Source organism: Stylophora pistillata, chromosome 9 (assembly GCF_964205215.1).
Source record: "Stylophora pistillata chromosome 9, jaStyPist1.2, whole genome shotgun sequence".
Classification (NCBI taxonomy): domain Eukaryota; kingdom Metazoa; phylum Cnidaria; class Anthozoa; order Scleractinia; family Pocilloporidae; genus Stylophora; species Stylophora pistillata.
In genome coordinates this window covers 6420201-6441543 of record NC_142527.1, presented here as the reverse complement: position 1 = coordinate 6441543, position 21343 = coordinate 6420201, and the positions used below count along the sequence as shown (strand labels likewise).

General features: G+C 39.4%; 4 protein-coding genes across 8 annotated transcripts in view; 2 read left to right on the top strand and 2 right to left on the bottom strand.

Moving 5' to 3' along the window:
* The window catches only part of LOC111342023 (receptor-type tyrosine-protein phosphatase delta), a 29014-nt gene extending 23474 nt beyond the window's left edge, over positions 1–5540 (top strand). For all 5 annotated transcript variants that reach the window (XM_088733708.1, XM_088733709.1, XM_088733706.1 and 2 more), the window contains 9 exons: positions 118–253; positions 451–600; positions 1381–1480; positions 1647–1723; positions 1970–2101; positions 2366–2530; positions 2967–3121; positions 3326–3461; positions 3715–5540. In XM_088733708.1, coding sequence (XP_088589834.1) covers positions 118–253; positions 451–600; positions 1381–1480; positions 1647–1723; positions 1970–2101; positions 2366–2530; positions 2967–3121; positions 3326–3461; positions 3715–3792 — 1129 coding nt within the window. In that variant the 3' untranslated portion in view covers positions 3793–5540. The remainder of the gene's footprint in view (positions 1–117; positions 254–450; positions 601–1380; positions 1481–1646; positions 1724–1969; positions 2102–2365; positions 2531–2966; positions 3122–3325; positions 3462–3714) is intronic.
* Positions 5541–7386: 1846 nt separating this feature from the next.
* LOC148722963 (uncharacterized) lies at positions 7387–9685 on the top strand. The gene has a single exon (XM_088733718.1). The coding sequence runs from the start codon at positions 7527–7529 to the stop codon at positions 8466–8468; it is 942 nt and encodes a 313-aa protein (XP_088589844.1). The 5' UTR covers positions 7387–7526; the 3' UTR covers positions 8469–9685.
* Positions 9686–11020: 1335 nt separating this feature from the next.
* Positions 11021–13044, bottom strand: LOC148722962 (uncharacterized). Its single transcript, XM_088733726.1, has 2 exons — positions 12302–13044; positions 11021–12169 (listed from the first exon to the last, which is right to left on the bottom strand). The coding sequence occupies exons 1-2, from the start codon at positions 12645–12647 to the stop codon at positions 11904–11906; spliced, it is 612 nt and encodes a 203-aa protein (XP_088589852.1). The 5' UTR covers positions 12648–13044; the 3' UTR covers positions 11021–11903.
* A 1141-nt stretch (positions 13045–14185) lies between these two features.
* The window catches only part of LOC148722961 (uncharacterized), a 7820-nt gene continuing 662 nt past the window's right edge, over positions 14186–21343 (bottom strand). Inside the window, exons 1-2 of the mRNA XM_088734377.1 lie at positions 16334–21343; positions 14186–14282 (exon numbers count right to left, since the gene is read on the bottom strand). The exon at positions 16334–21343 is cut by the window's right edge and continues 662 nt beyond it. Coding sequence (XP_088590503.1) covers positions 14186–14282; positions 16334–21343 — 5107 coding nt within the window. The remainder of the gene's footprint in view (positions 14283–16333) is intronic.

Here is a 21343-nt window from a genome sequence, read left to right as displayed (position 1 = left end):
TTCTCTACCATCAGTGTTTTTTTGTTTGTCTCTTTAGTGGTTGGGGCATCATTACCTTTCCTCTTAAATGGTACTAATGTTTTTTTTTTTTGGTTTATGTTTGTCTAATTTTTCTAGTGCTGGAGTTGGTAGAACAGGTACGTTCATGGTTATCGATAGCACGTTGGACAGAATCAAGGCAGAAAGTACAGTAGACATATTCAACTTTGTGGCTTACTTGCGATCACGTAGGCCAGCCATGGTTCAAACTGAGGTGAATATTGTTTTTATCTTTGTATTTGTTGTTGTGGTTTCAATTTGTTTGGTTTTGTTTATATCTTTTTACCTATGTGCAGTACACAGTAGGGTTGGACTCCCTGCTTTTCTTTTTGACGACATAAAGCATGTTAAAATTATCATTACTTTTCCCTACGGTTTTAGTTAAATATTTGCTGTTTTCATTTCCTCTAGGAACAATATACATTCTGTCATGACGCTATTCTAGAAGCACTACAGTGTGGCAACACACAGATCTATGCTCATGACTTAAGGATCACTCTCGCTCGGATGAATGACGTGGATCCGGAGACAAAGATGACTCGTTTTGAGTCTGAGTTCAAGGTAAGGAAATAATGTAACTGTTAAAGGACGGTGAGGAAGATGGGACTACATGTATACAAATCTTTTTTCTCTCCTCAGAGTCCTAAATTAAGTTACCTCACGTGTAAAAATACGCATTGCTTGCTAGTAGCCTCGTTTGCGCGTCAAAACTTAAGGGACGGTCATTTTGTATGACGAGTCAGTTGATGTAACACTTGGTGGCAGATATTAAACTAGACTTGGTTTCTTGGGCCGAGTGATTTCTTTGTAGCTAAACACCACGTTTTATGGTGCATCCTGTAGACTTTTGTATAAATATCTCCCGTTCGTCAACATTCGTTCGTGATTTTTGGCATGCTGAGTCATCTTTGTTGGTTCCCATTTGGTGAATTCTTGATTCTTTCGAGTTCATCTTAATGTCACTCAAATAATCGAGGACTGAGGCTTTTAAAAAAGTAATCCTTTGTGATAGTAGCATTACTCAAAGTAGGCTTCTTATTGTAATCTACGTCTTTCAATACAATGTGATTTTTAGAATACTGAAATCCTGGTGGCTCAGACAACAACATTTTTTGAGCCATTTCAAATCAAATGAAATCTTAACAAAGTTAAAGGCTTTATTGACCAGACTGGAAATGAAGCTAAACATTGAACCCATAATTCAAACATTGAACGTAAAACTCGGACACAACTTTACTGACGCTCTACATGTATGTGAGGTCCCCACCCTAGGCAAGACTGACTTCAAGTGTATACTCTCTTGCTTTGTTCCTTAATTTTTTTTTTTCCTGTGTGTTTCAGAGACTCAACAAAGTAAGTCCAGTTCTTCACAAAGGGCACTGCATCGTGGCGTCATATCCAGAGAATAAGGAGAAAAACAGATCTGCTGAAATCCTAGCTCGTAAGTAGGAGTGTATTTGTAAGGAAAATATGTGGTTTTCATCCTTACATGTTGTTTATAGTTTGGTAAAGATTTTATTAGTTCAGATGTGATTGAAAACGAACAAGCTTGCTCTTCTTTCACAGAAAGACTAACTTCGTCTCTCAATTTTCTTTTGTTTTCGCAGCTGACTGCTATCGTGTGGTGCTCACTGCAATTGACGACAACGAGTCCACGTCGTACATAAACGCTGTTCACATTTCCGTGAGTGATCTTCGTCTTACTCCTGATGTTCTTACCAGTCACGTATCGATGTTTCATAGTAAACTGTACATAATGCACTTTGAAGCAGCCTATGGTTTTTATTCTCTGACTCTATTCCTCCTCTCTTCCTGATATCCTACTTTCTTCATCCGTCACGTGTCCATGTTTCGTGACAAATAAAGCATAAAACACTTTAAAGCAGTCTGTAGTTTTTATTCTCTGACTATATATTCCTTCGCTTCTTAGGGCTACAAGCAACAACATGCTTTTATAGTCACGCAACATCCGCTTACGTCCACCGTGACAGACTTTTGGCGCATGCTCTGTGAACAGGAGAGTTCCTGTGTTGTGTTGTTTGATTCAAGAGAGCAAGAAGGGGTAATAGATATGTTGATGATGATAGTCTTTTGATTTATAACATAAACACAGTTAAATGTCCTTAAATGTTAAAACTGAGCAGAAACAGTCAGCCACGTTAATAAAGTATGTATATATGTATGTAAACAGTAATTTTATGTAATTTAAATGATGATTTTGCAAAGCAATTGATCACCTTCGGGAGTCGTAGTTTTCTTAATATCTATAAAGCTTTCTTCAAAGCACATATTTCAGTTTTTAAGACGAACTTTTTCACCCACCCAGGATTTCCCAGAATTCTGGCCAGATTCTGAAACAGATGCAAAGACTTATGACGACATGTTAACCGTTCAGCGGTTGGCTGCGAACAGCAGCAGCGTGGATAATCTAAAAGCAACTTACGACCAAACTGAAATCACTGAGAAGACATTTAAAGCCACTGATCTCAGAGTGAGTTTGAATGGTGTACCTAAATACACTTTAAATCCTCAGATTTGCTTCTTTTGTTAACTGTCTTTCAATTTCAAAGGACTAAAATCTTTCTCTCGAGAATGCTGTAAGCGGGGGGGGGGGGGGGATTTGTAATGGGGTGGAGGGGAATTTTAACCTCGACTAGAAGTCGTATGACGTGCGTCTTGCGACAAGTAAGAGACATGAACAACTTTGGTATTTCTTTGTCAGAGAACGCCATTATGCGTGTTAGTGTTATGGTTCTTTTAGTCAGTCCCGTTGGTTGTTTGGTTTGTTTATATTTTTTCTTTCTGCTCTTTTGGTATTGTTTTTCTTTGTTAATTTTATGATTTAGCTCTGTTTTTGTGTTTATTTGCTTGTTTTTGCATATTTGTTTGAAATTATACTGAAAACGCCCTTGTTTTTGAACCCTCAGACTCCTGAAAAGAGTTTGCGCATAAAGATGTTTCAGTACAGCGGTTGGGTGAACGAGAATGAAGAACCTCCTGCGTCCGGTCTGATCACTTTAATAGCAAAGGTCGAGAAATGGCAACAGCATTCAGGGAATGGACCTATCACAGTTGTTTGTAGGTTAGTGGAAGTTAACATTCACGTTGGTACAATGCACGTAAGAATTAGAGACAAGGAAGCGGGCAATGCCCTAAATAATGCTAGGTCGTACTTGGTAGTTTGTCTCAGGTTGAGATGGGCTAAGTGTAAGACCGCCGCACCATCTACTGATATTTCTATCTTAGGAAGGTCTCGGGTTCACTTGCTTTCTTTCTTAATCTTCAGTGACGGTCTTGGTCGGAGTGGGACTTTTTGTGCGTTGTACTCGGTGCTGGAACGTTTGAAGATTGAACAGGTCGTTGATGTGTTTCAGGCCATCAAGGCCATGCGAATTCCTCGGCCTGGACTGGTGAAGACGGCGGTAAGTTCTACTCCATCTTAAATTCAGTAAATTTAGAATGAGAATATTCGAATTTTATATTATATTTTTGTCACAGTGGCTTTTGCATTTAGGACTACCACTTTTGTTTTAGTCCTCTGATAGTAAAAAGTGCCATTTCGGTCTAGATAGATTCTTTTGAGCATTGTGTAGCTGAAATAAACATCAACGTTAATCTTCCATGAGGTGATGTACAATGATCACCTGATCACGACTTGTTGTTCTTTTTCTCTAGGGAGAATATAAATTCGTCCATTACGCCATCCAGGATTACCTATCAGCGTTTGATGATTATGCGAACTTCAAGCCCTGAAAACGCTTTACAACGGTTTGCCACAGAATAAGGTTATGTTAAGCTCTGACAATCGCGAAAACGAATCCTGCAACGATGATCAATCGTAGCGGAACACTTTGTCGGATTAAAAAGTTATTATCTAGAAGAATGTTTCTTACCTGAATATAACGTACAATTATAAGGACCGTGAAGCAAAGAATTGTCTGGTTGTTGTTTTGGAGAATTAATTGTCAGATCTTAGAAATGGAAGTGGTTGATTTGTATGAGTTTGTCTAAGTTTCCCATCTGGATTGCATAAAAAGAGAACTAATTTATGCCAATTTTTTTGTGCGGAAACTGTTCGATCCTTGACTTAAAGTATGAGTTTCTTTTTAATGATTAGGCCCTCTAAGATATAAAAATTGCTTTTGCATTTGGGCTTTTCTTTTTTTTCAGTATCTTTTTTTTTTTTTATTGTAATTTTTTTTATTTAGTCATGGAAGCAGATTTTTACCGTTACAGTTCAGTTAGTATTCAATAGGTGCGCGAATCTGCAGAAGTGAATTTTTGCGGGCCGCACAGTAACTTATTTTGAAATTCATAACATTTGTAACGAGCTTGCCTAATTACTTAATTGGAAAAAGTGTGTGTCCGATGCAAGTCCGGCTCCAAAATGATAAGTCCAGGCTAAACGACGAGAAGCTCTATTTTTTACCAAGTCAGTCTATCATTGGGTAGTCAGTCATAGAATAGACGGAGAAATTTTGAGCGTAGTAACTTCGCTTGAAGGCCCTTTGTAAACCTTTAGCAGAGTATGTTCTATATCTCTAGTTTTATAGAACTGTTTATGTTTAAGAGAAAAAAAACTGCTATCAGTAGAGATTACACGTTCAAAGTTGTGTAATTTGTCAACCTTAGCTTTTATGATTAAGAAGACTAAAAATGTATTTAAATGTCTTTGTCGGAATTGTAGTCTAAGCATTTAGAGCAATTGGAAATCGAGTGTCAAGAGAAATCTAGGATTGATTTGTTTTTCCATTGCTTCGTTATGTGATTGGCCCAGAAAACTTGCGTCTATCTTTCAACCAATCAGGTTCAAAACTACAACCAACTCAATCAATCGCTAATTTTCATCGGCTCGTCTTAATATATTCCTTGTAATGATTGGCTGTTATGGTCGCTTTGGTTTTGGTTATACGACACTCGATCAAAAATTGTTTTATTGCATATTAACGTGAAGCTTATATTTCATTGGTAACTTATGAAGACTATATGTAGAACTATAGTTCTTGAAATATGTGTGTGAAAGTCTTTTTACATGAGAAGTTAATCGTAACATTAAAAGATATAAGATGGTGACTTTTTACAGATTATGTTGTAATTAGGACCTCGTATTAAATAAGTCTGCGTTGAGGTGTTTGCATGCGGGTAAGTTTCTACGAAGCGTCAACTGAAAGCAAAGAATTCAGTAAAATGTGAAGAGATTGCTGTAAGAACTTGATTAGTCTTTAGAGAGAATGTTTTCAAAATTTAGCTGTATTTAGTAGAGATTTATGTATAGATATACGAGTAAAACATAATGGCAGCAGTTCCAAACAAAGGTTTGGTTATTATTTTTCTACTAGGATTTGAGTGGAAAAATAGATCAAAATCAAGGCAGTAATTAAGATTTTATTTTCCCGTCATTTATTGGTACGATTTTACATTGATAAAAACGAAATTTAATGCTCTTCTGTAGTGAAATTATAATTGTTTCGGGAAGACGAAATAAAGAATGTTCAATGAAATGTTTTTTTTTTCCTACAAGTTAAAGTTGCAATTGATTTCTTGCATCTTTTTTGTGTAATGCCGACCATTTTTGAGATATACTTTGGTAAAGGATGCGAGTTTCTTCGATAGAAACTAGACGCATATTTTGCATTCACTCTGGCTTTCTGTCAGGAGGAAACTTTGTTTTTTGTGCCTGCATTTGTTCATTCTGCTTGGTTCACGATTACATCTATTTACGCGATGAGATTTGCCTTTATGCTTCTCTCGATTAACATTAGATAGCTCAGATTATGTAGCATGTTTTTCGATGAAAAGTTCATTCGTAACTGTTCACTTAGAGAGAGATCTCTCATAGGGTTCGCGGACCGACCCGTTCCGAAAACGCTCGTCATATTTTACTTTGGGTCTACCGAGAACGCACTGCGCACGTTTTGTATGCGTTTTGAGCGTTTTTTGCCCTGCTCTCGCCATTACACCATGCCACACGCTTATCAATCAAAACGTCACGCATCCTTGTTGAAGACTTTATTGCGATTAGCATCTTCTGAACGAAAAAAGAAAAAAACCAACCCGCAATCTCAACACGGGTGTTTCCTTTGGAAAGCCAGAGTAATAATATCATTTCCTCACGTTGTGTTGTTAAGAATCATGCACTTGCATCGACATCTTTGACCAAAAGTGTCCCAATCTGCCTGGTGGCGGTTTGCAACCGACTGAAGCAAAACGTTCAATTTCATCGACAAGTTCCTAATACACGTTGCTTTCACTAGTGCAAGTTGCATTGCTTGGCGCATGAGCTTTGTCTTCTTTGTTCCGGCTTCTTTAATCATCCCTCTTCTTTAGACTACTAATCCATTGCCGTTTGGAGCCGAAAATCAGAAGGCCTCGTGGATCGTGGTGCCTCATTGTGGGTAAATCCTTAGTAGGCTCGTAGCCTTTGCATTGATTGACTCGCCTTAATTGTTTTGGTTTTCCTGATTTTCCATAAAAACATAGGTTGCATCAGTGGAGGCGTGACACTCGAGCCTGGTGTAGTGAACTTCTGAAACAGACTGAAGTAGTTATTTAAATGAGTAAACAAAACAAATAGAAGATGGTTTTAAAAAAAATAGATCTTAATTTATGAACGCGAGATTGTGATTTAAAAATCAAATGCATCTTTCAAACATGTAATCATCTTTTTTTAATCAACTTGGTTCTATTTTTGTTTTATCATTGTTTTTCACGAAGGTATTGTAAAAAGGGAGCAAACCTCTTGTCAGTCTTGAGAGTTTTTCCTTCCTTCTGTTTTTCTTCGATTCCATTGATTACCTGTCGATCCAATCTGTTTGCCGATTATGGCAGCCTGGTTTTCTGTTACCATTTCGTAACATTTTCTCAGAGTTTCCAGAGTTTTGATATCTAATCTGAGTGTTTTATGAACAGGAGACGCCTCTATGGAAACAATTCCATAAGCATTCTCCTTGTTGCACCAAGATTTCAAAAATAATGTATATGCACTTGAATACGTAAATAATCAATCGACTGAATCACTTATGTAGGCTTTATTTCCGGAAACAAAAAAAAAAGACTGAAAGACAAAAAAAATTAATAAATAAATAAAAATAAAACGTTTTGCCTTCTCGTCCTAGTGCAATTAATCTTTTTTTAGTCCAACTCCGCTAAAATATAGTAATATAGAGCTGAACCAAAAGGCGACAAAATTGAAATATTTGATGATATAAATCCCTAAAATAAATTTTACATGAGAATGGAGTGAATTTTTCGAAAGCGTTGACTTTCACAGTTTGTCTAAATAAAAATGTTTCCTTTGTTTCTTATCCAAGCTCTTTAAACCCAGGGAACTGAGGTAAAAGCGCTGTCAACTTTCGATGCTTTTGAGAAATTAAAATTAAACACAGCTGTCCGGAACGTTTAACGGCGAATTACTTTTCTAAGTTCGTTTACGTAATAACTTTTTCCGAAGCTCTCACTTAGCATCAATTTTCGACTGTGCCGCAAGAATGTCCTTCAAAAGTGAAAACCATTCCGTGGCACAACAGCAAGAGCTTGAAGATATCAACGGATCCCAGATGATTCCCCTTCCTTCAGCCATTTTATTTACATGTCTGGCGCCTTTAACAGTTTCGGGCAACGGCTTACTGCTCCTAATATTTATCAAGAACACGGTTTCACTTCTTCGCACTCCGTCCAACTTCTTCATTTTCAGCATGGCTCTTGCAAACTTTCTCACCGGAGCCGTCCTTCAACCACTGCTGGCGTACCACTATTACTACCTCTATCTCAACAAGGATGTTCTGTTTGTGACATTAAGGAAAGTTATGTCTGCTTTTTCCATCGTTACAATGAACGTGTCTATAATTAGCGTATGCACCTTTTCTTGGGATAGCTTCCTGGCTTTGTCACGGCCCATAAAACACCGGAATTGGATGACTATTCGACGTGCTAAAGCGCTGATTTGCTGTACATGGGTTTATCAGTTAGGGTTTGCTTCAATGCTGTTCACAAGAGTACCACTGCCTTTGGTCGCAAAAGTTGATCTGTACTTGAACACGACTTTGATGGCTTCTCTGTTGCTCCTGTCCTATTTTTTCCTCTACAAGGCCTTTAAAAAACATGAGCGAAAAAGAGCGCGTTCATTCAGCAATCCGAATTCGCAGCTTCGTCAATTCAGAGTGATCAGGAGGAGTACATATATGGAAAAAAAAATGCGTAAGGTTATCTTCTTGTTTACCGTGGTAAGCACCATTCCAATTCTTCCCGTAACTGTGGTGTGGTACGTGACGGGGCATTGCAGCAGATGTCGGCAGTATCAGCCTCTGGTGCTGATGGAAAAAGTGTTTAATCAACTGGTTTTTGTCAAGTTCGTTCTCGATCCCTTTGTGTACGCATGGCGATTGGAAAGATACCGCAGAGCGTTGAAGAAAATGTTTTGTTACACTTAATTATTATTTAACAATTCTATTTTATGATGATTTGAGTTAGCATCAGCTAACTGATTCAGCTCAGTTGCTGATCTATTTATTACGAAGATTAACAGACATTAGATATCAGTTATACGGCTGCAGAAGAAATTGACCATGCAGGATCTTGTTATTTCTGCTTGTTACCGTCATTATATACTTTCAGATGATAAATCATTTAATCTTAATACATAGCGTATTTCAGTTTTGTTAAATGGTTTCGAACCGAGAGACGAAATATCATATCATTGTTTATGGATATGTGTTAGCCTCGTTGCTCTGGTCATTTGTATCATTCTACACACCGGCTAAAGATTTACACCCATTTGGTAGGGTAGACAATTATTACGACTCAATTAAATCGTTTTGTTGTTTTTCTTTTTGAAAAGATGGCGCCTGTTTTTCTGATCTTGTGATCTCGGGTTACCTCACCTCAGCTGCTAATACCTGCAGAGTCTACAATGTAATTTCCTTGTCTACCCAAAAGCTTGTTATGTATTACAAACATATCATTACAAGGATTATTCTGGAGACTACAAGCCAGAGAATTTGCAATTAAGTTATGCATAATTGGCTCCTCTCTTATCAATAGTAGAGCAAACCAATAACTTGATTATGGAAAAGAGCATTTCTCGATCATCCTTTGCAGGAGTTTTTTATTTTATGTTTGTCTCAGGTCGTAAAAGGTATTGTCCGAGTTGTTAAACATGCAATAGATATGAGTAGATTTTCACAATTGCAGTACATCCTGAGAGCTTAAATATTACTTTCCCTACCCCACATTTGTCATCCTATAAACTTATAATGAATCTTGAATCTAGAAAGTCTTTTATAGATTACACTCGAAGCCCACTTGCCTAGACTGCAATTCTTGGTTATAATTTTTCATTTCATTTTCAGTATGTAAGCATTTTGTAAATATCGTTGTCAACGTTTAATCTCAAATCATAGAATTTTTCACCTTAATTCATTATACAGCGAGCCTCTGTAAAAGTGGTTAGAACTAGAGATAATGCACCATGTCGATGTTAGCAAGGAATTGTGTTTGCCTCGCTTCTCAGCTCATCTGTACGAGGAGCGAGGCTGTATAATACAATAAATCAGCTTCAGGCACCCGTTGGGCATGGTAGGAAATTATCACGGTACAATTAAAACGTTTTGTAGATTATTTCAAAAGACAGTGTACTCGTTTATTTGTTGCTCTGTTTGCTTGCTTGATTTGTCTTTAATCAGTACGATAAACACAATTGCAGGGTCTATCGTCTATGTTTTCTTGTCTACCCTAAAGTTTAACAAGTATACTAGAGTATCATCGCTACTTTATTTATCTATTTATTTATTTATTTATTTGTGTGTGTGTGTGTGTGTGTGTGTGTGTGTGTGTGTGTGTGTGTGTGTGTGTGTGTGTGTTTGTGTGTGTGCTAAAATCAATGTAGATCATGTGAAAGTCGGTAATGCAGATATAGTCCCGCACTCACCAGCCAAAAATCTCGGAGTGTGGTTAGATTCGAATCTGTCTATGGTAGAGCATATTACTAAGGCTTGTTCCGCGGCGTTTTTCCATTTATATAACATTCGTAGAATTAGAAAATACCTATCCAGGGAAAACATGGAAACCCTGATTCATGCTTTTGTATCTTGCAGAATTGATTATTGTAACAGTCTACTGTATGGAGTGCCTAACTGCCACCTACATAAGTTGCAGCGGGTACAAAATGCAGCCGCGCACAATTATATTTGAAGAAAGCAAATACTGCCATGTAACGCCGCTTCTGAAATCATTGTACTGTTTGCCCGTCAAATATAGAATAATCTTTAAAGTGTTTTTAATTACTTTTAAAGCTATCCACGGTCTGGCGCCCGTCTAAATTAGCAAATTAATCTCAATTAGAGAAGTATCATCAAGTAGATATTGCCTGCGTTCAATGAACTCCTTGAAGTTAAACTATCCTGTATTGAAGTCTGGCAAGACTCTCCGAGACCGGTCATTCTTCGTGGCCGCCCCCAAATTATGGAACGAGCTTCCCAGTGATATCAGGGACTTGAATTCAATTAATAAATTCAAGACGGCAATCAAGACTTATCTTTTTAGACTAGCATTTTCATAGTGTTATATTTCCTACTTGTATTTATATATATTGAAATTTACATTTACATATATTTGTATTAATATCATATTGTAATGGGCAATTGAAAATTTATATTGATAATTTAATTGAATTTATTAATTTAATTTAGTCCATTTTCACTGCATTAAGTTTTGCAGTGGGGAAGGACTAGAAAGGAACATAGGAACCATTCGTGCTAGTCCTCCCTCCCACCCATCCCACCTCAGGGGAGGACATCCATCACACAGTAATCTCGTGTGTGGGAAATAAACGTCTCCTGCCCCCAACCCTGCAGGAGACGCGACCTCCATTTATTCGTCCCTATCCGAGAAGAATAGAATATCTAACCATTTCTTGATGTCATAGAGAGGTAGCAAATTCTTCTCTACTGTTTTAAGGGGGCATTCTGGTCTAAAACTAGGACGATTGTGACCACAACTTTTAAAATTCATAAAAAATTCAAAATTTAGCCTAAATGGCTCACATTTTCACCAAAGAGGCACCTGATTATGCTTTCTTCAATATTGATCTTAAATTGCTGACCATGCATTTCTGAAGTTAATTATTAACCCTATAAAATAAAATATTATTGTTAGACTTGATACACTGCCCCCTTTTGTTTCTAATGAAAATGCAGTCAAATAAACTTATGTTTGGCACATCAACTCTATATAAAAGGGACTACAACTTAATGGAGCAAAATTTGGTTACGGCGGATATTGTTGTCATGGCAACCAAATGAACATTTACTTTATGTTTTTTCCTGTAAATATGCTCCTATTTTATATGGTCTAATTTTGTCCCATTAAGTTGTAGTAGTCTATATGTTAAACACTTGAGCCAAGTTTGATTAACATACCTTAAATCTAAGAAACAAAAAAATAGGGGGCAGTACTGGCAGTAGGAAAAATGGCCATTTTTCAGAAAATAGCCTTAAACATTTGTAAAAGAGAAAAAACAATGAAAATGACTTCCATTCTCTCAACTACTGATTTGCTTTGATATTTCACCATAATACTATATCAAACAGCAGTAAATGTCACCAGGGAATGGCTTTTATGTCTGTTAATTTTTTTTTTCTATTTCTTGATGGTCCACTGTTCAGTCCAAGATCATTGAAGCCTCCCGCCTCATATGTCACACCTTCCCGGATGGACCTCAGCTCTTCATCCCTTTGTTTTGCCTGCCTCCTCATGATTCTGTAGTTCTTGTACTGTTTGTCCACTCTTGTCTCAGCCTGTTTTACTCTTTTAGAATCTCTCCTCTTAACGACAACAGCGTGGGCTTCTAAGAGAGCATCCTCATGTCTCTACCATGTATCAATTGAAATACTGAAAGGCATATCTAACACTTCGCACAGTTTGGCTATTCCTTCCCTTCCTAAACCCATTTCAAAGGCACCATAAACAACTCTCCGATTTAAATCTTTTCCTTGGATAGTATTCGGTAATGTGGCATCAGATTTGTGGTATCCAGTAGCAAGTAGTTCTGACATTCCACATTTATCACACCTGGCATAGATGGAACTGCTCAAGCCAAATCTACTTGTACAGTCTTCTTCTAACTCAACATGGCCTAAAACAGCCAAAACAAAATAAACAGTTAAGAAACTTCATAACATAGCTATTAAGTTAAGCAGATTGTAGGTAGAAAGATAGATACGTTACATACAGATTACACGTGTATGTGATAAAGCTCTAGACTCACCTGAAGAGCATGTAGAGTGTGAATGAATCCTGTTACAAAATTTCTTTAAGCTATCCATGCTAACAAGGCGATAACCATTTGCTGAGTCGAAAGCGTTATAGGAATTCTCGTCTGAGAGGCTTTCGGTCTCAGAGACTTGAATCTTTCTGGAAGATGCAGGCACAGCTGGTGGTGGAATTAGCTCGCTGACCACATCGTCTTCATCGACGAAAGTAACTCCTACTGTTGGCCGTTTCTCTTTATTCTGGCGCTTTAAATCATGGACTGAAGTGCCTCTGAAACCACTTTTTCGCTTTTTCGAAACATTTTTCCTTAAAACAGCTCGTTTGCGTCCTTCTTTTGGCATTGTAATTCGAAAATATTATGGAGCAATGCGAAAGTATTATGGAGCAATGCAGAGTTTTGGCCGAGAGCTGAATTGGCTTAGTAACCTAGCTTAGAACCGAAAAGATTGTACCTGTGGAACGGACTCTGGTCACACCAGACCGTAGGAACGTGTTTTAACAAGTTATAACGCATCGATCGCAAAAAATAACGCAAAATTTGAAACCGTTGCTATGGAAACCGAAAAACAACAAAAAAACAAGGCTAAGAAAACCTCATTTTTTACTGACTCGCAAACTGGAAGTGGAAAAACTGACATCAAAACTTTAAACTAGACAGATTTGCCCAACTAAAGAGGCCATCAAAACATTTTCGAAAAAAATAAAGATTTTTAATTTTTTTTGACCAGAATGCCCCCTTAAGACCCTGAGTGTTGCGCAATAGAAATTAATAAAAGTTTTATTATTATTATTATGTGTCTGTGTGTGTGTGTGAGATAAACTACAGACTAAGAATTTAGAATTAAGTTAAAAATTAAACCAACCCAAACCAAACCAAAAACCTGGCGAAAGAAAGACTTTGTCAGTCTTTGCTTGATTCTTCCATTCCATGTTCGGCTGATATGTTTTTGATGTCATTCTTGCAGTTGAAATTTCCGCTTTTTTATCATCATTATTTTCTATAGCGCTCGTGCTAAAAAAGAAAATTAAGATTTATTAAAAGTAACGTCACATGCGTTATATATGAGTAGACGTTCTTTATTACAGTATACCCTGAATGTTATAGAAAATTACATTTCCAAGTTCGCTCGCAATCACCATCTTTTAAACTTATAAAGATTCCTTAATGTCACAAACGCATTATTTACGCGATTCACTTTTAATTACCCATGAAGTTTTGTACAGAGTGCATTGGATGCCCTACTATCAATTTATTTGATAAACTATGATAACCGATTGATGATAGCACACTCTGGAAATATAGTTACACTGGCTACCTCGTTGTGGAAATGGATTGAATTTTTCCCTATATGTAGAATTTAATTATCCGTATATGAGAAGACACACAGGGCTTGTACTGTAAGTATCCCAGAGAGTTTCATACAATTCCTTATAATAAAATCATTAGGAATTGTATGGAACTTTTTTAGCATTAGTCGAAGCGCGGTAGGTGTTGTCACATATGACCCTCGCAAGGGTCATACGTGACAAAATCCGCCGCGCCACGACCAACGCTAAAAAAGCTCCATACCATTCCTTATAATAAAATTATAAGGAATTGTATGAAGCTCTCTGGGATACTTACAGTACAAGCCCTGTGTGTCTTCTCATGTTCAAAGGCCGGAGGTGGCTTTCAAAGAATTCGAAAAGCTCCATAACCAATATTTTTCAAAATACTACGTAGTTACTCATAACAAAGCCAAGACGATATCACATTTCTATTCATTATTCGTTAATTATTCAAAGACGAACTTCTATTTTTTTCTCAGTTAACCAGGTGTTAAACTGGAGGCAGTGAGAATGCTAGTTTTCACCCTGTTTCAACGTCTTAAGGTGAGTATCAGCTGATTTCTGGCTCCGGTAAACTGCCTAAATCACTTACATTTATGATTTCCCAAATGACTTTGGAATAGGTGTTTACTGCAGCAACAGAACGACTGAGAACAAATATAAACATTCTGATTTCAAATTTAAACTCAGGATAGCCATGTTGAGTCATTTTCATGTGAGTGAAACGTCAGCCTTGTTGCCAGAACACTACAGCTAAAAAATATGTCACATGAACCTGCGAACCTATGTCTGATTTATCGGTTGTCTAATTTGAACAATAACGGTGTTGCATTAACCAGGGCACGAAGAGTGATCGCGGCTTATTTTACAGCTCAGATAACTTTCGCTGACATTAAAAGGTTTATTCCATTTTCGCTAAGTATGATAAACTTAAGGGGGAAAAAAATGTGCTCGAACGAGAAAACCTGTATTCAATAAAAGGTGACGTCCCAAGGAAATATATCAGTTCCCAGACTTCTATTTACAGAGAGTAGACATGTAGATTTTTTATTATTTTTTTTTTTTTGTATTCTGAAGATTTCATTGTTACTTTCGTTGTAGTTTTCCTAAGTGTATTTGCTTAAATTAGATTGTAATAGGTTTTCGTTCGATATTTTCTTTGCAGTTTTAACCGTTTTCGTTTCGTTTCGTTCGATCTCTGCCAGCCACTGTCGTCAATTTTTGAAATTAAATATTTCGAAACTCGCGTTCAAATTATACTGGAGTTTTACTTACTGAAGAGTTAGTCGCCCATGTTAGTTACAGGCTTCCTGATTTTCTGCTATCATACCCAGTGCAGCGTACTGAACGTGACAACTTAACTTACAGATATGAAGTTTATCATGCTCTTCAACAACTGGCTATTTTGAAAAAGATGTCGAAGGGGAATCTTGAATTTCGGTTGTTGCCGAAAGATTCAATCGCAGTATTCTTCTGCAAGAATCAATATTTAGCTATTACAATAACGACCGCACAATAACAGCAAGTCGATAGTGACATGTTTCCTTGTGAAAAAAAAACTGTTTATAAATAAAAGGTGTTAAGCGGACTGGTTTTTCATTAGGAGCTGGCAATTACGGGATATTGGATTCTTTTGTTTACTGAGGATTCATCTGATTATGCCGAAGCGCTCATCTATATGACGCATAGAAGAGAAGCTTTGAGTTTTGTTTCTTGTCAACCTGCATAGAGGTAAACAACTCAATTTTTGCTAAGGGTTTTACATGTTACACTATATATAGTACTTGTGATAAAAAGGTACGCTCCGGGCTTTCTAAGGGTCAGTTAAAAGCAGCACTACAGGAGAAACGATAACACTGTGACAACACACGTCATGCAAGACTAGCAATGTGATATACCTGATAGAGTGCAGCAAATGTAAAGATCAGTACGTAGGCGAGACAGGTCACCCAATTCACCACCGTGGCAATCAACACCGTAGCGACATCAAGGGTGGACATAAAAACATACCCTCTGTCAGACATTTTAAGAACTGTGGATCGACCATCTTACTCGCGTGAATTAAGGAATGGCTCAAAAACGAGATCGTGACCCCCAGCGAGGCCTCATAGTTAAGTATTTGTAATTGCTAACTTTATTAATAAAGAGCTCTTAAGTTTCAGCGTCGTATGTTTAAACACTCATGGCATTGCTTTTCGAAGGTATACTAAATCAAGGAATGTTTCGATATGAAGAAAGTTTCCCAACGTAAACAGATTATTTGTCGTTACTTAGTTTATTGGAGGATTTTCATCTCGAAAAATTTTGTAGGGATCTTCACCAGACAGAGGTACGTAACAAATAATTCCTGCCTTTGTACATACATGCATGTAAAATCGTGATATAATTCGGAAACTGCGCTAGCTTATTAACACTGCTTTTAAACAACTGTAAAAATAATTATTTCCCTCCCGGCCCAAAAGGCTTATCTGAACAGTTTTGGCGATCAATCGACTGAGTAGTATTCGCATGGGAGTTGTTCTGTTCAGACTACTAAAATAACTTCAAGTGAAAACCACATGTATTTTTATATACCATAATAGTAACACAACAAAATCTCCTCAGTAGGGTGGTCTCGTCATAAGTCCAGTCTCACTGGGGGCGTGAGATCCTCCCACTGCGGGTCCGGGCCCGAACATCCTCCCCACCTCTCCAATACTTTTGGAGACTTGACACTGGTTTCCGTGTAACTTGTTTCTTCTTCGCCCTTTCCTTGACCTTTCGAGCAACAGACTCCCCACCGTAAGCACCGCTGTCACAAAATTCACCACTTCCAAATTGAGTACTGCTTGCTTCCAAACGATGTGGCCTCTGTACAGGTCTCCTTAGAAGCCCTTTCTTTGTCTTCAAAACAACAGTACGAATCAAGCCGTCTTTTCCAGGAAGCAATCTTTCAACTCTTCCCATCGGCCACTTTCCTCTCGACACCTTGTCTTCAGAAATCAGCATTACATCTCCAATCTTGAGGGCTGGTTGTTCATTCACCCACTTCTTTCTAACGGATAACTGATGCAAGTACTCTCCCCGCCACCGTTGCCAGAAATGGTTAATAAGCTTCTGCTGGTACAGATATCGCTGCCTCGTTGTGCTTTTGTTTGCTGAAAGTTCGTCTACGAAGTCCGGTAAGCTAAACAGGGATCTTCCATTAGCAAGATGAGCTGGTGTTATAGGCGTTAGATCTCTTATGTCGTCACTTACTGTGGTGAGCGGTCTCGAGTTAATAACGGCTTCAATCCTGGTAAGGATGGTGGCCAACTCTTGATAGGACAACAGCGCTTTGCCCAAGATCTTGCGAAGAGGTTCCTTCACTGAACGCACCAGCCTTTCCCACCAGCCGCCATGCCAAGGGGAGCGCTCGACGATGAACTTCCACTTGATTCCCTTGGAGGTCAATTTGGCCTGGAGCTCTTCCTGATCTATCCTGTCCCACAATCCTTTATTGACAGATGACCCTTGTGTGAACAACTGTTGGATCTCACGGTCAGCGCACTTGAACGTCTTCGCATTGTCAGACCAGATGGTTCTACAGAGCCCTCGTCTACTGATCATACGAAGAAATGCCTGAAAGAACTCTTTAGTGGACAAGTCACCCGTAAGCTCTAGATGGGTCATGCGGGAGGAGGCACAAGTAAAGATGCATATGTAAGCCTTTTCTGGGGAGGCACTCCCTCGTACGAACAATGGCCCTGCAAAGTCTACACCAACGTGAGTGAAGGCTGGAGACAATGACGCCCTCTCTGATGGCAATGGCGCCATTTTCTGTGAACATGGACCAACTCGTTGACGTCGACAAACAAGGCACTTTCCCAGGATTCTTTTAACTTCACGAAGTCCCTTGGTGAGCCAGATCTCTTGTCGTAGAACCGAAAGAGTGCCCTCCGGTCCAGCATGAAGTAACTCCTTGTGCACACTTTGTATGATTTTCTCAACTACCGCATGCCCATGTGGTAAGATTATTGGATGTTTGGTACCCTCTGGCAAGTCTGAGTGCTGTAATCTACCTCCTACCCGCAGCAAGCGATCTCTCTTGTCGAAATAAGGGTCCAATTTTAATATAGCACTGGTGTTTGGTAAAGGAAGGTCCTCCTCCAGCCTTTCATACTCTGCTTGGTACACCTCTTGTTGTATCTCCCGGTACCACCTCAACTTGGCATCTTGCAGCTCCTCGGCTGACAGCTCTTTGGAACCTGCACTTATTCCTGACTTAAAAGCTCGAACACCTCGAATAACAAATGCTGTTACCCGGATTAGCGTCAGCCACTGCTCATATCGAGATGGATCAATCACTGGTTCCATAGTAATCAACGCGCACGTTCTTGCCACCCTTTGTTTTCTTTCTTTCTCTACAGACTCGGTCAATTCGTTTGGCGACTCTCGTTGTTCAGGCAGGCATTGAGAAGATAACCAGCACGGTCCACTCCACCACAACTTGCTATCAGCTAAGACCTTTACGGGCACTCCACGTGTAAGTAAGTCAGCAGGATTGTCCTCCCCTGAACAGTGTTTCCAATGGTGTGGGTCCCATGTGGACTGAATATCAGCAACGCGGTTTGCTACAAATGTCTTCCACTGGCTACTTGAGCCTCTGATCCACTGAAGAGTTACCATGCTGTCAGTCCAGCAGACTACCTGCTCTACTTTGAGTGTTAACGTTAGGGATTCTACAACAAACTTCAGCAATCTTGCGTTAACAACAGCTGCAAGTAACTCTAATCTCGGTAACGATACAACCTTTGCGGGAGCCACCCTTGATTTGGACATGACAAGATGTGTTGACGCATGGCCGGTTTCATCCAAGCACTTGATATAGACTGCCGCACCGTATGCCTTAGGTGAAGCATCACCGAAGCCATGGAGCTCTATTCTAGAACTTGATCCAATGTTTTCCATGAAATAGCGGGGAATGGTGATACAACTTAACTGTGAAAGTTCCGATTTCCACGACCTCCACTGCTTAGCAATATCCTCATCTAACTGGTCCTCCCACTGTAAACCCTTCTGCCATAGTTCTTGGAACAACATTTTCGCTCTGATTGTAAATGGTGTGATTAGTCCCATAGGGTCAAAAACCCTCGACGCAATGCTCAACAGACTTCTCTTCGTTTCAGGGTCACGAGCGGCCAGCGTACTTGGTGGCACGTTAAAGAGGAAGCAGTCAGTTAGTGTATTCCAACATATTCCCAGTGCCTTGAGCGGTTCCCTTGCATTGAAATCAACAGTACTGGACTCTGCCTGATCTTGCTCTGCAATGTGGCTAAGGACCTTCTTCGAATTACTGGCCCACTTTGTCAGATTAAATCCACCTCGTTCCATCATCGCACTTAAGGACTGCTGTAACTTCACTGTATCTTCAACATCATCAGCACCACTAAGGCAGTCATCCACGTACATGTTCGACAGGACTTCCCTTGATGCGTCAGGGAACTCTTCGCTGCATTTCTTCGCATGGCTTTGAACTGTGGCAACGGCCAGGAATGGACTACAATTAACACCAAATGCCAACCTTTGCAGCTTGTACACTCTCGGTGGTTTATCACTTTGTACATCCCTCCAAAGATAACGTAGAGCGTCCTGGTCTCGTTCGTCAACCTTGATCTGGAGGAACATCTTTTCAACATCAGCCATAAGTGCAATCCTACGTGCTCGGAATCGAAGTAATACTGATACCAGGTTAGGTTGAAGTGCTGGCCCTGACAGAATACAGTCATTGAGAGATACCTCATGCTCGTCATATGCTGAAGCATCAAAAACAACACGGCATTTTGTAGTTTTCTTGTCCTCTCGAAAGACTGCGTGATGAGGTAAATACCTGACCTTCTCGTTATCATCAACTGCTTCCTTTACTTCTACGGAAAATCCCTTATCTACGTATTGGTTGATGGTATCCTTGTAAGCATTGGCTCTCTCTGGGTTTCTCCTCAGCTGTCTTTCGACACTCTCAAGTCTCTTGGCTGCCTGGAGGTAGTTTGACTTGAATGGCAGAGCATCGCTTTTCCATAACAGCGGTACTTCATAACGCTCACCATCAAACTTCAGTCCCTCGTTGAACTGTCTAACAGACTCTTCTTCCTCTAAGGACATGGGTGTATTCCCTTTATCTACAATTCCAATAGATTCCAGTTCCCAAAACTGCTTAAGAATGTCTGTAACTGGATCAATGCACACGGTAGACAGCATGGATTGAGTGTTCTTAGAAGAAAGACCCTCGATGGGTCCTCCTACAATCCATCCAAGTGTTGACTCTACTGCAGTGGGAGCATGAGTGGCTTCCCCTTTCTTGCATTTACCACTCATAAATGAAAAGTAAAAGTCTGCTCCTATCAAAATATCGACGTTAACTGGTCCACGAGGGTACGAGTCGGCAAGTATCAAGTTCCGCAGGTGGGGGTAATCTTCTAGCCTGATCTCCACTGGTTCTAGTGGTGTGCAGATCTTGTCAATGGTGAGGGCCTCCATGCTAACTGGTGTTGAAACGTTTTCTTGAACAGAGGCAAGTGAGAACCTGACTTTCTTCATTCTCTTCGTTTGATTGGCTTCTCCCCCTAACATGGATACACTAAGGACCTCAGAAGGTCCATCAAGGGCAAATGATTCGGCAACCTTCTTGGTGATATAAGACCTCTGGCTTCCTGAGTCAAAAAATACTCTTACAGGTGCTCTCTGGAAATCGTCTGAAACCAGCATGGCTGTCCCAGTCTGTAATAAGGTTTGTTGCATCTTGGAGTTGTACGAAGCCACGAATCCACTTAATGTTGTATGTCCCTTTTCTTCCATGGTAGGATCCCAGTCACCATGAAGTATATTGTGATGACGCCGGCCACATCCTTCGACTTTGCACTTGGGTTGGCGGCATACTGAAGAATAGTGGAAAGTATTTGCAGGCTTTAAACAGTTAAAACATAGCCGGCTCTCCCTTACTAACTGCCAGCGTTTGTCAACTGACTTTCGCTCAAGCTCTGGACATTTAAAGGTTTCATGTCCCTGCTCCTTACACACATGGCAAGCTGCATAACTTCCCCGATTTATCTCACTTGCTAGTAGAGCGGCTGCTGAAAACACTTTCTCCCGGGTGTTCCTTGCCCCAGCTCCATCCTTGTCTCGTGCTCCACTTCCTCTAGCTGTCCCACCATTCTCACCAATCATACTAGCATTCCTTTTTCCGGCCTCCTTGGAAATCACCTGTTTATTCAGGAACTTGAAGAAAAGTTCAAGATCAACACTCTCTTCCTTTGTGTCAGTTAGTTCTAATTCCCATTTCTCGGATAACTCAGGTGGAAGTTTGGTTTCTAATATTGGAAGGAGGATACAAGAATGGGTCGTTGGCTTTTCGCCTAGGGCCTCCAGTGCTCTAATCCGATTCTTTAGCGTGTCATGGAGATCTCGCAAAAACTCTACCCCTTCGTTTGACCTTGGTAACTGGATAATTGACTTGACTAGAGATGAAATAATTATTCTTTTCCTACCAAAGCGATGTTTCAGAGCATCAACAGCATGCTGATAATTAGCACTAGTGACTTCAAATCCCTCGATTGTGTGATAAGCAATCCCTTCAAGTACTGAACGCAGGTAGGTGAATTTTTGAACAGAAGGCACATTGTCATTATCATGAATAGCAACCTCGAATTGGTCCCAAAAATTTTGAAATTTTAAAACATCTCCATCAAATTTG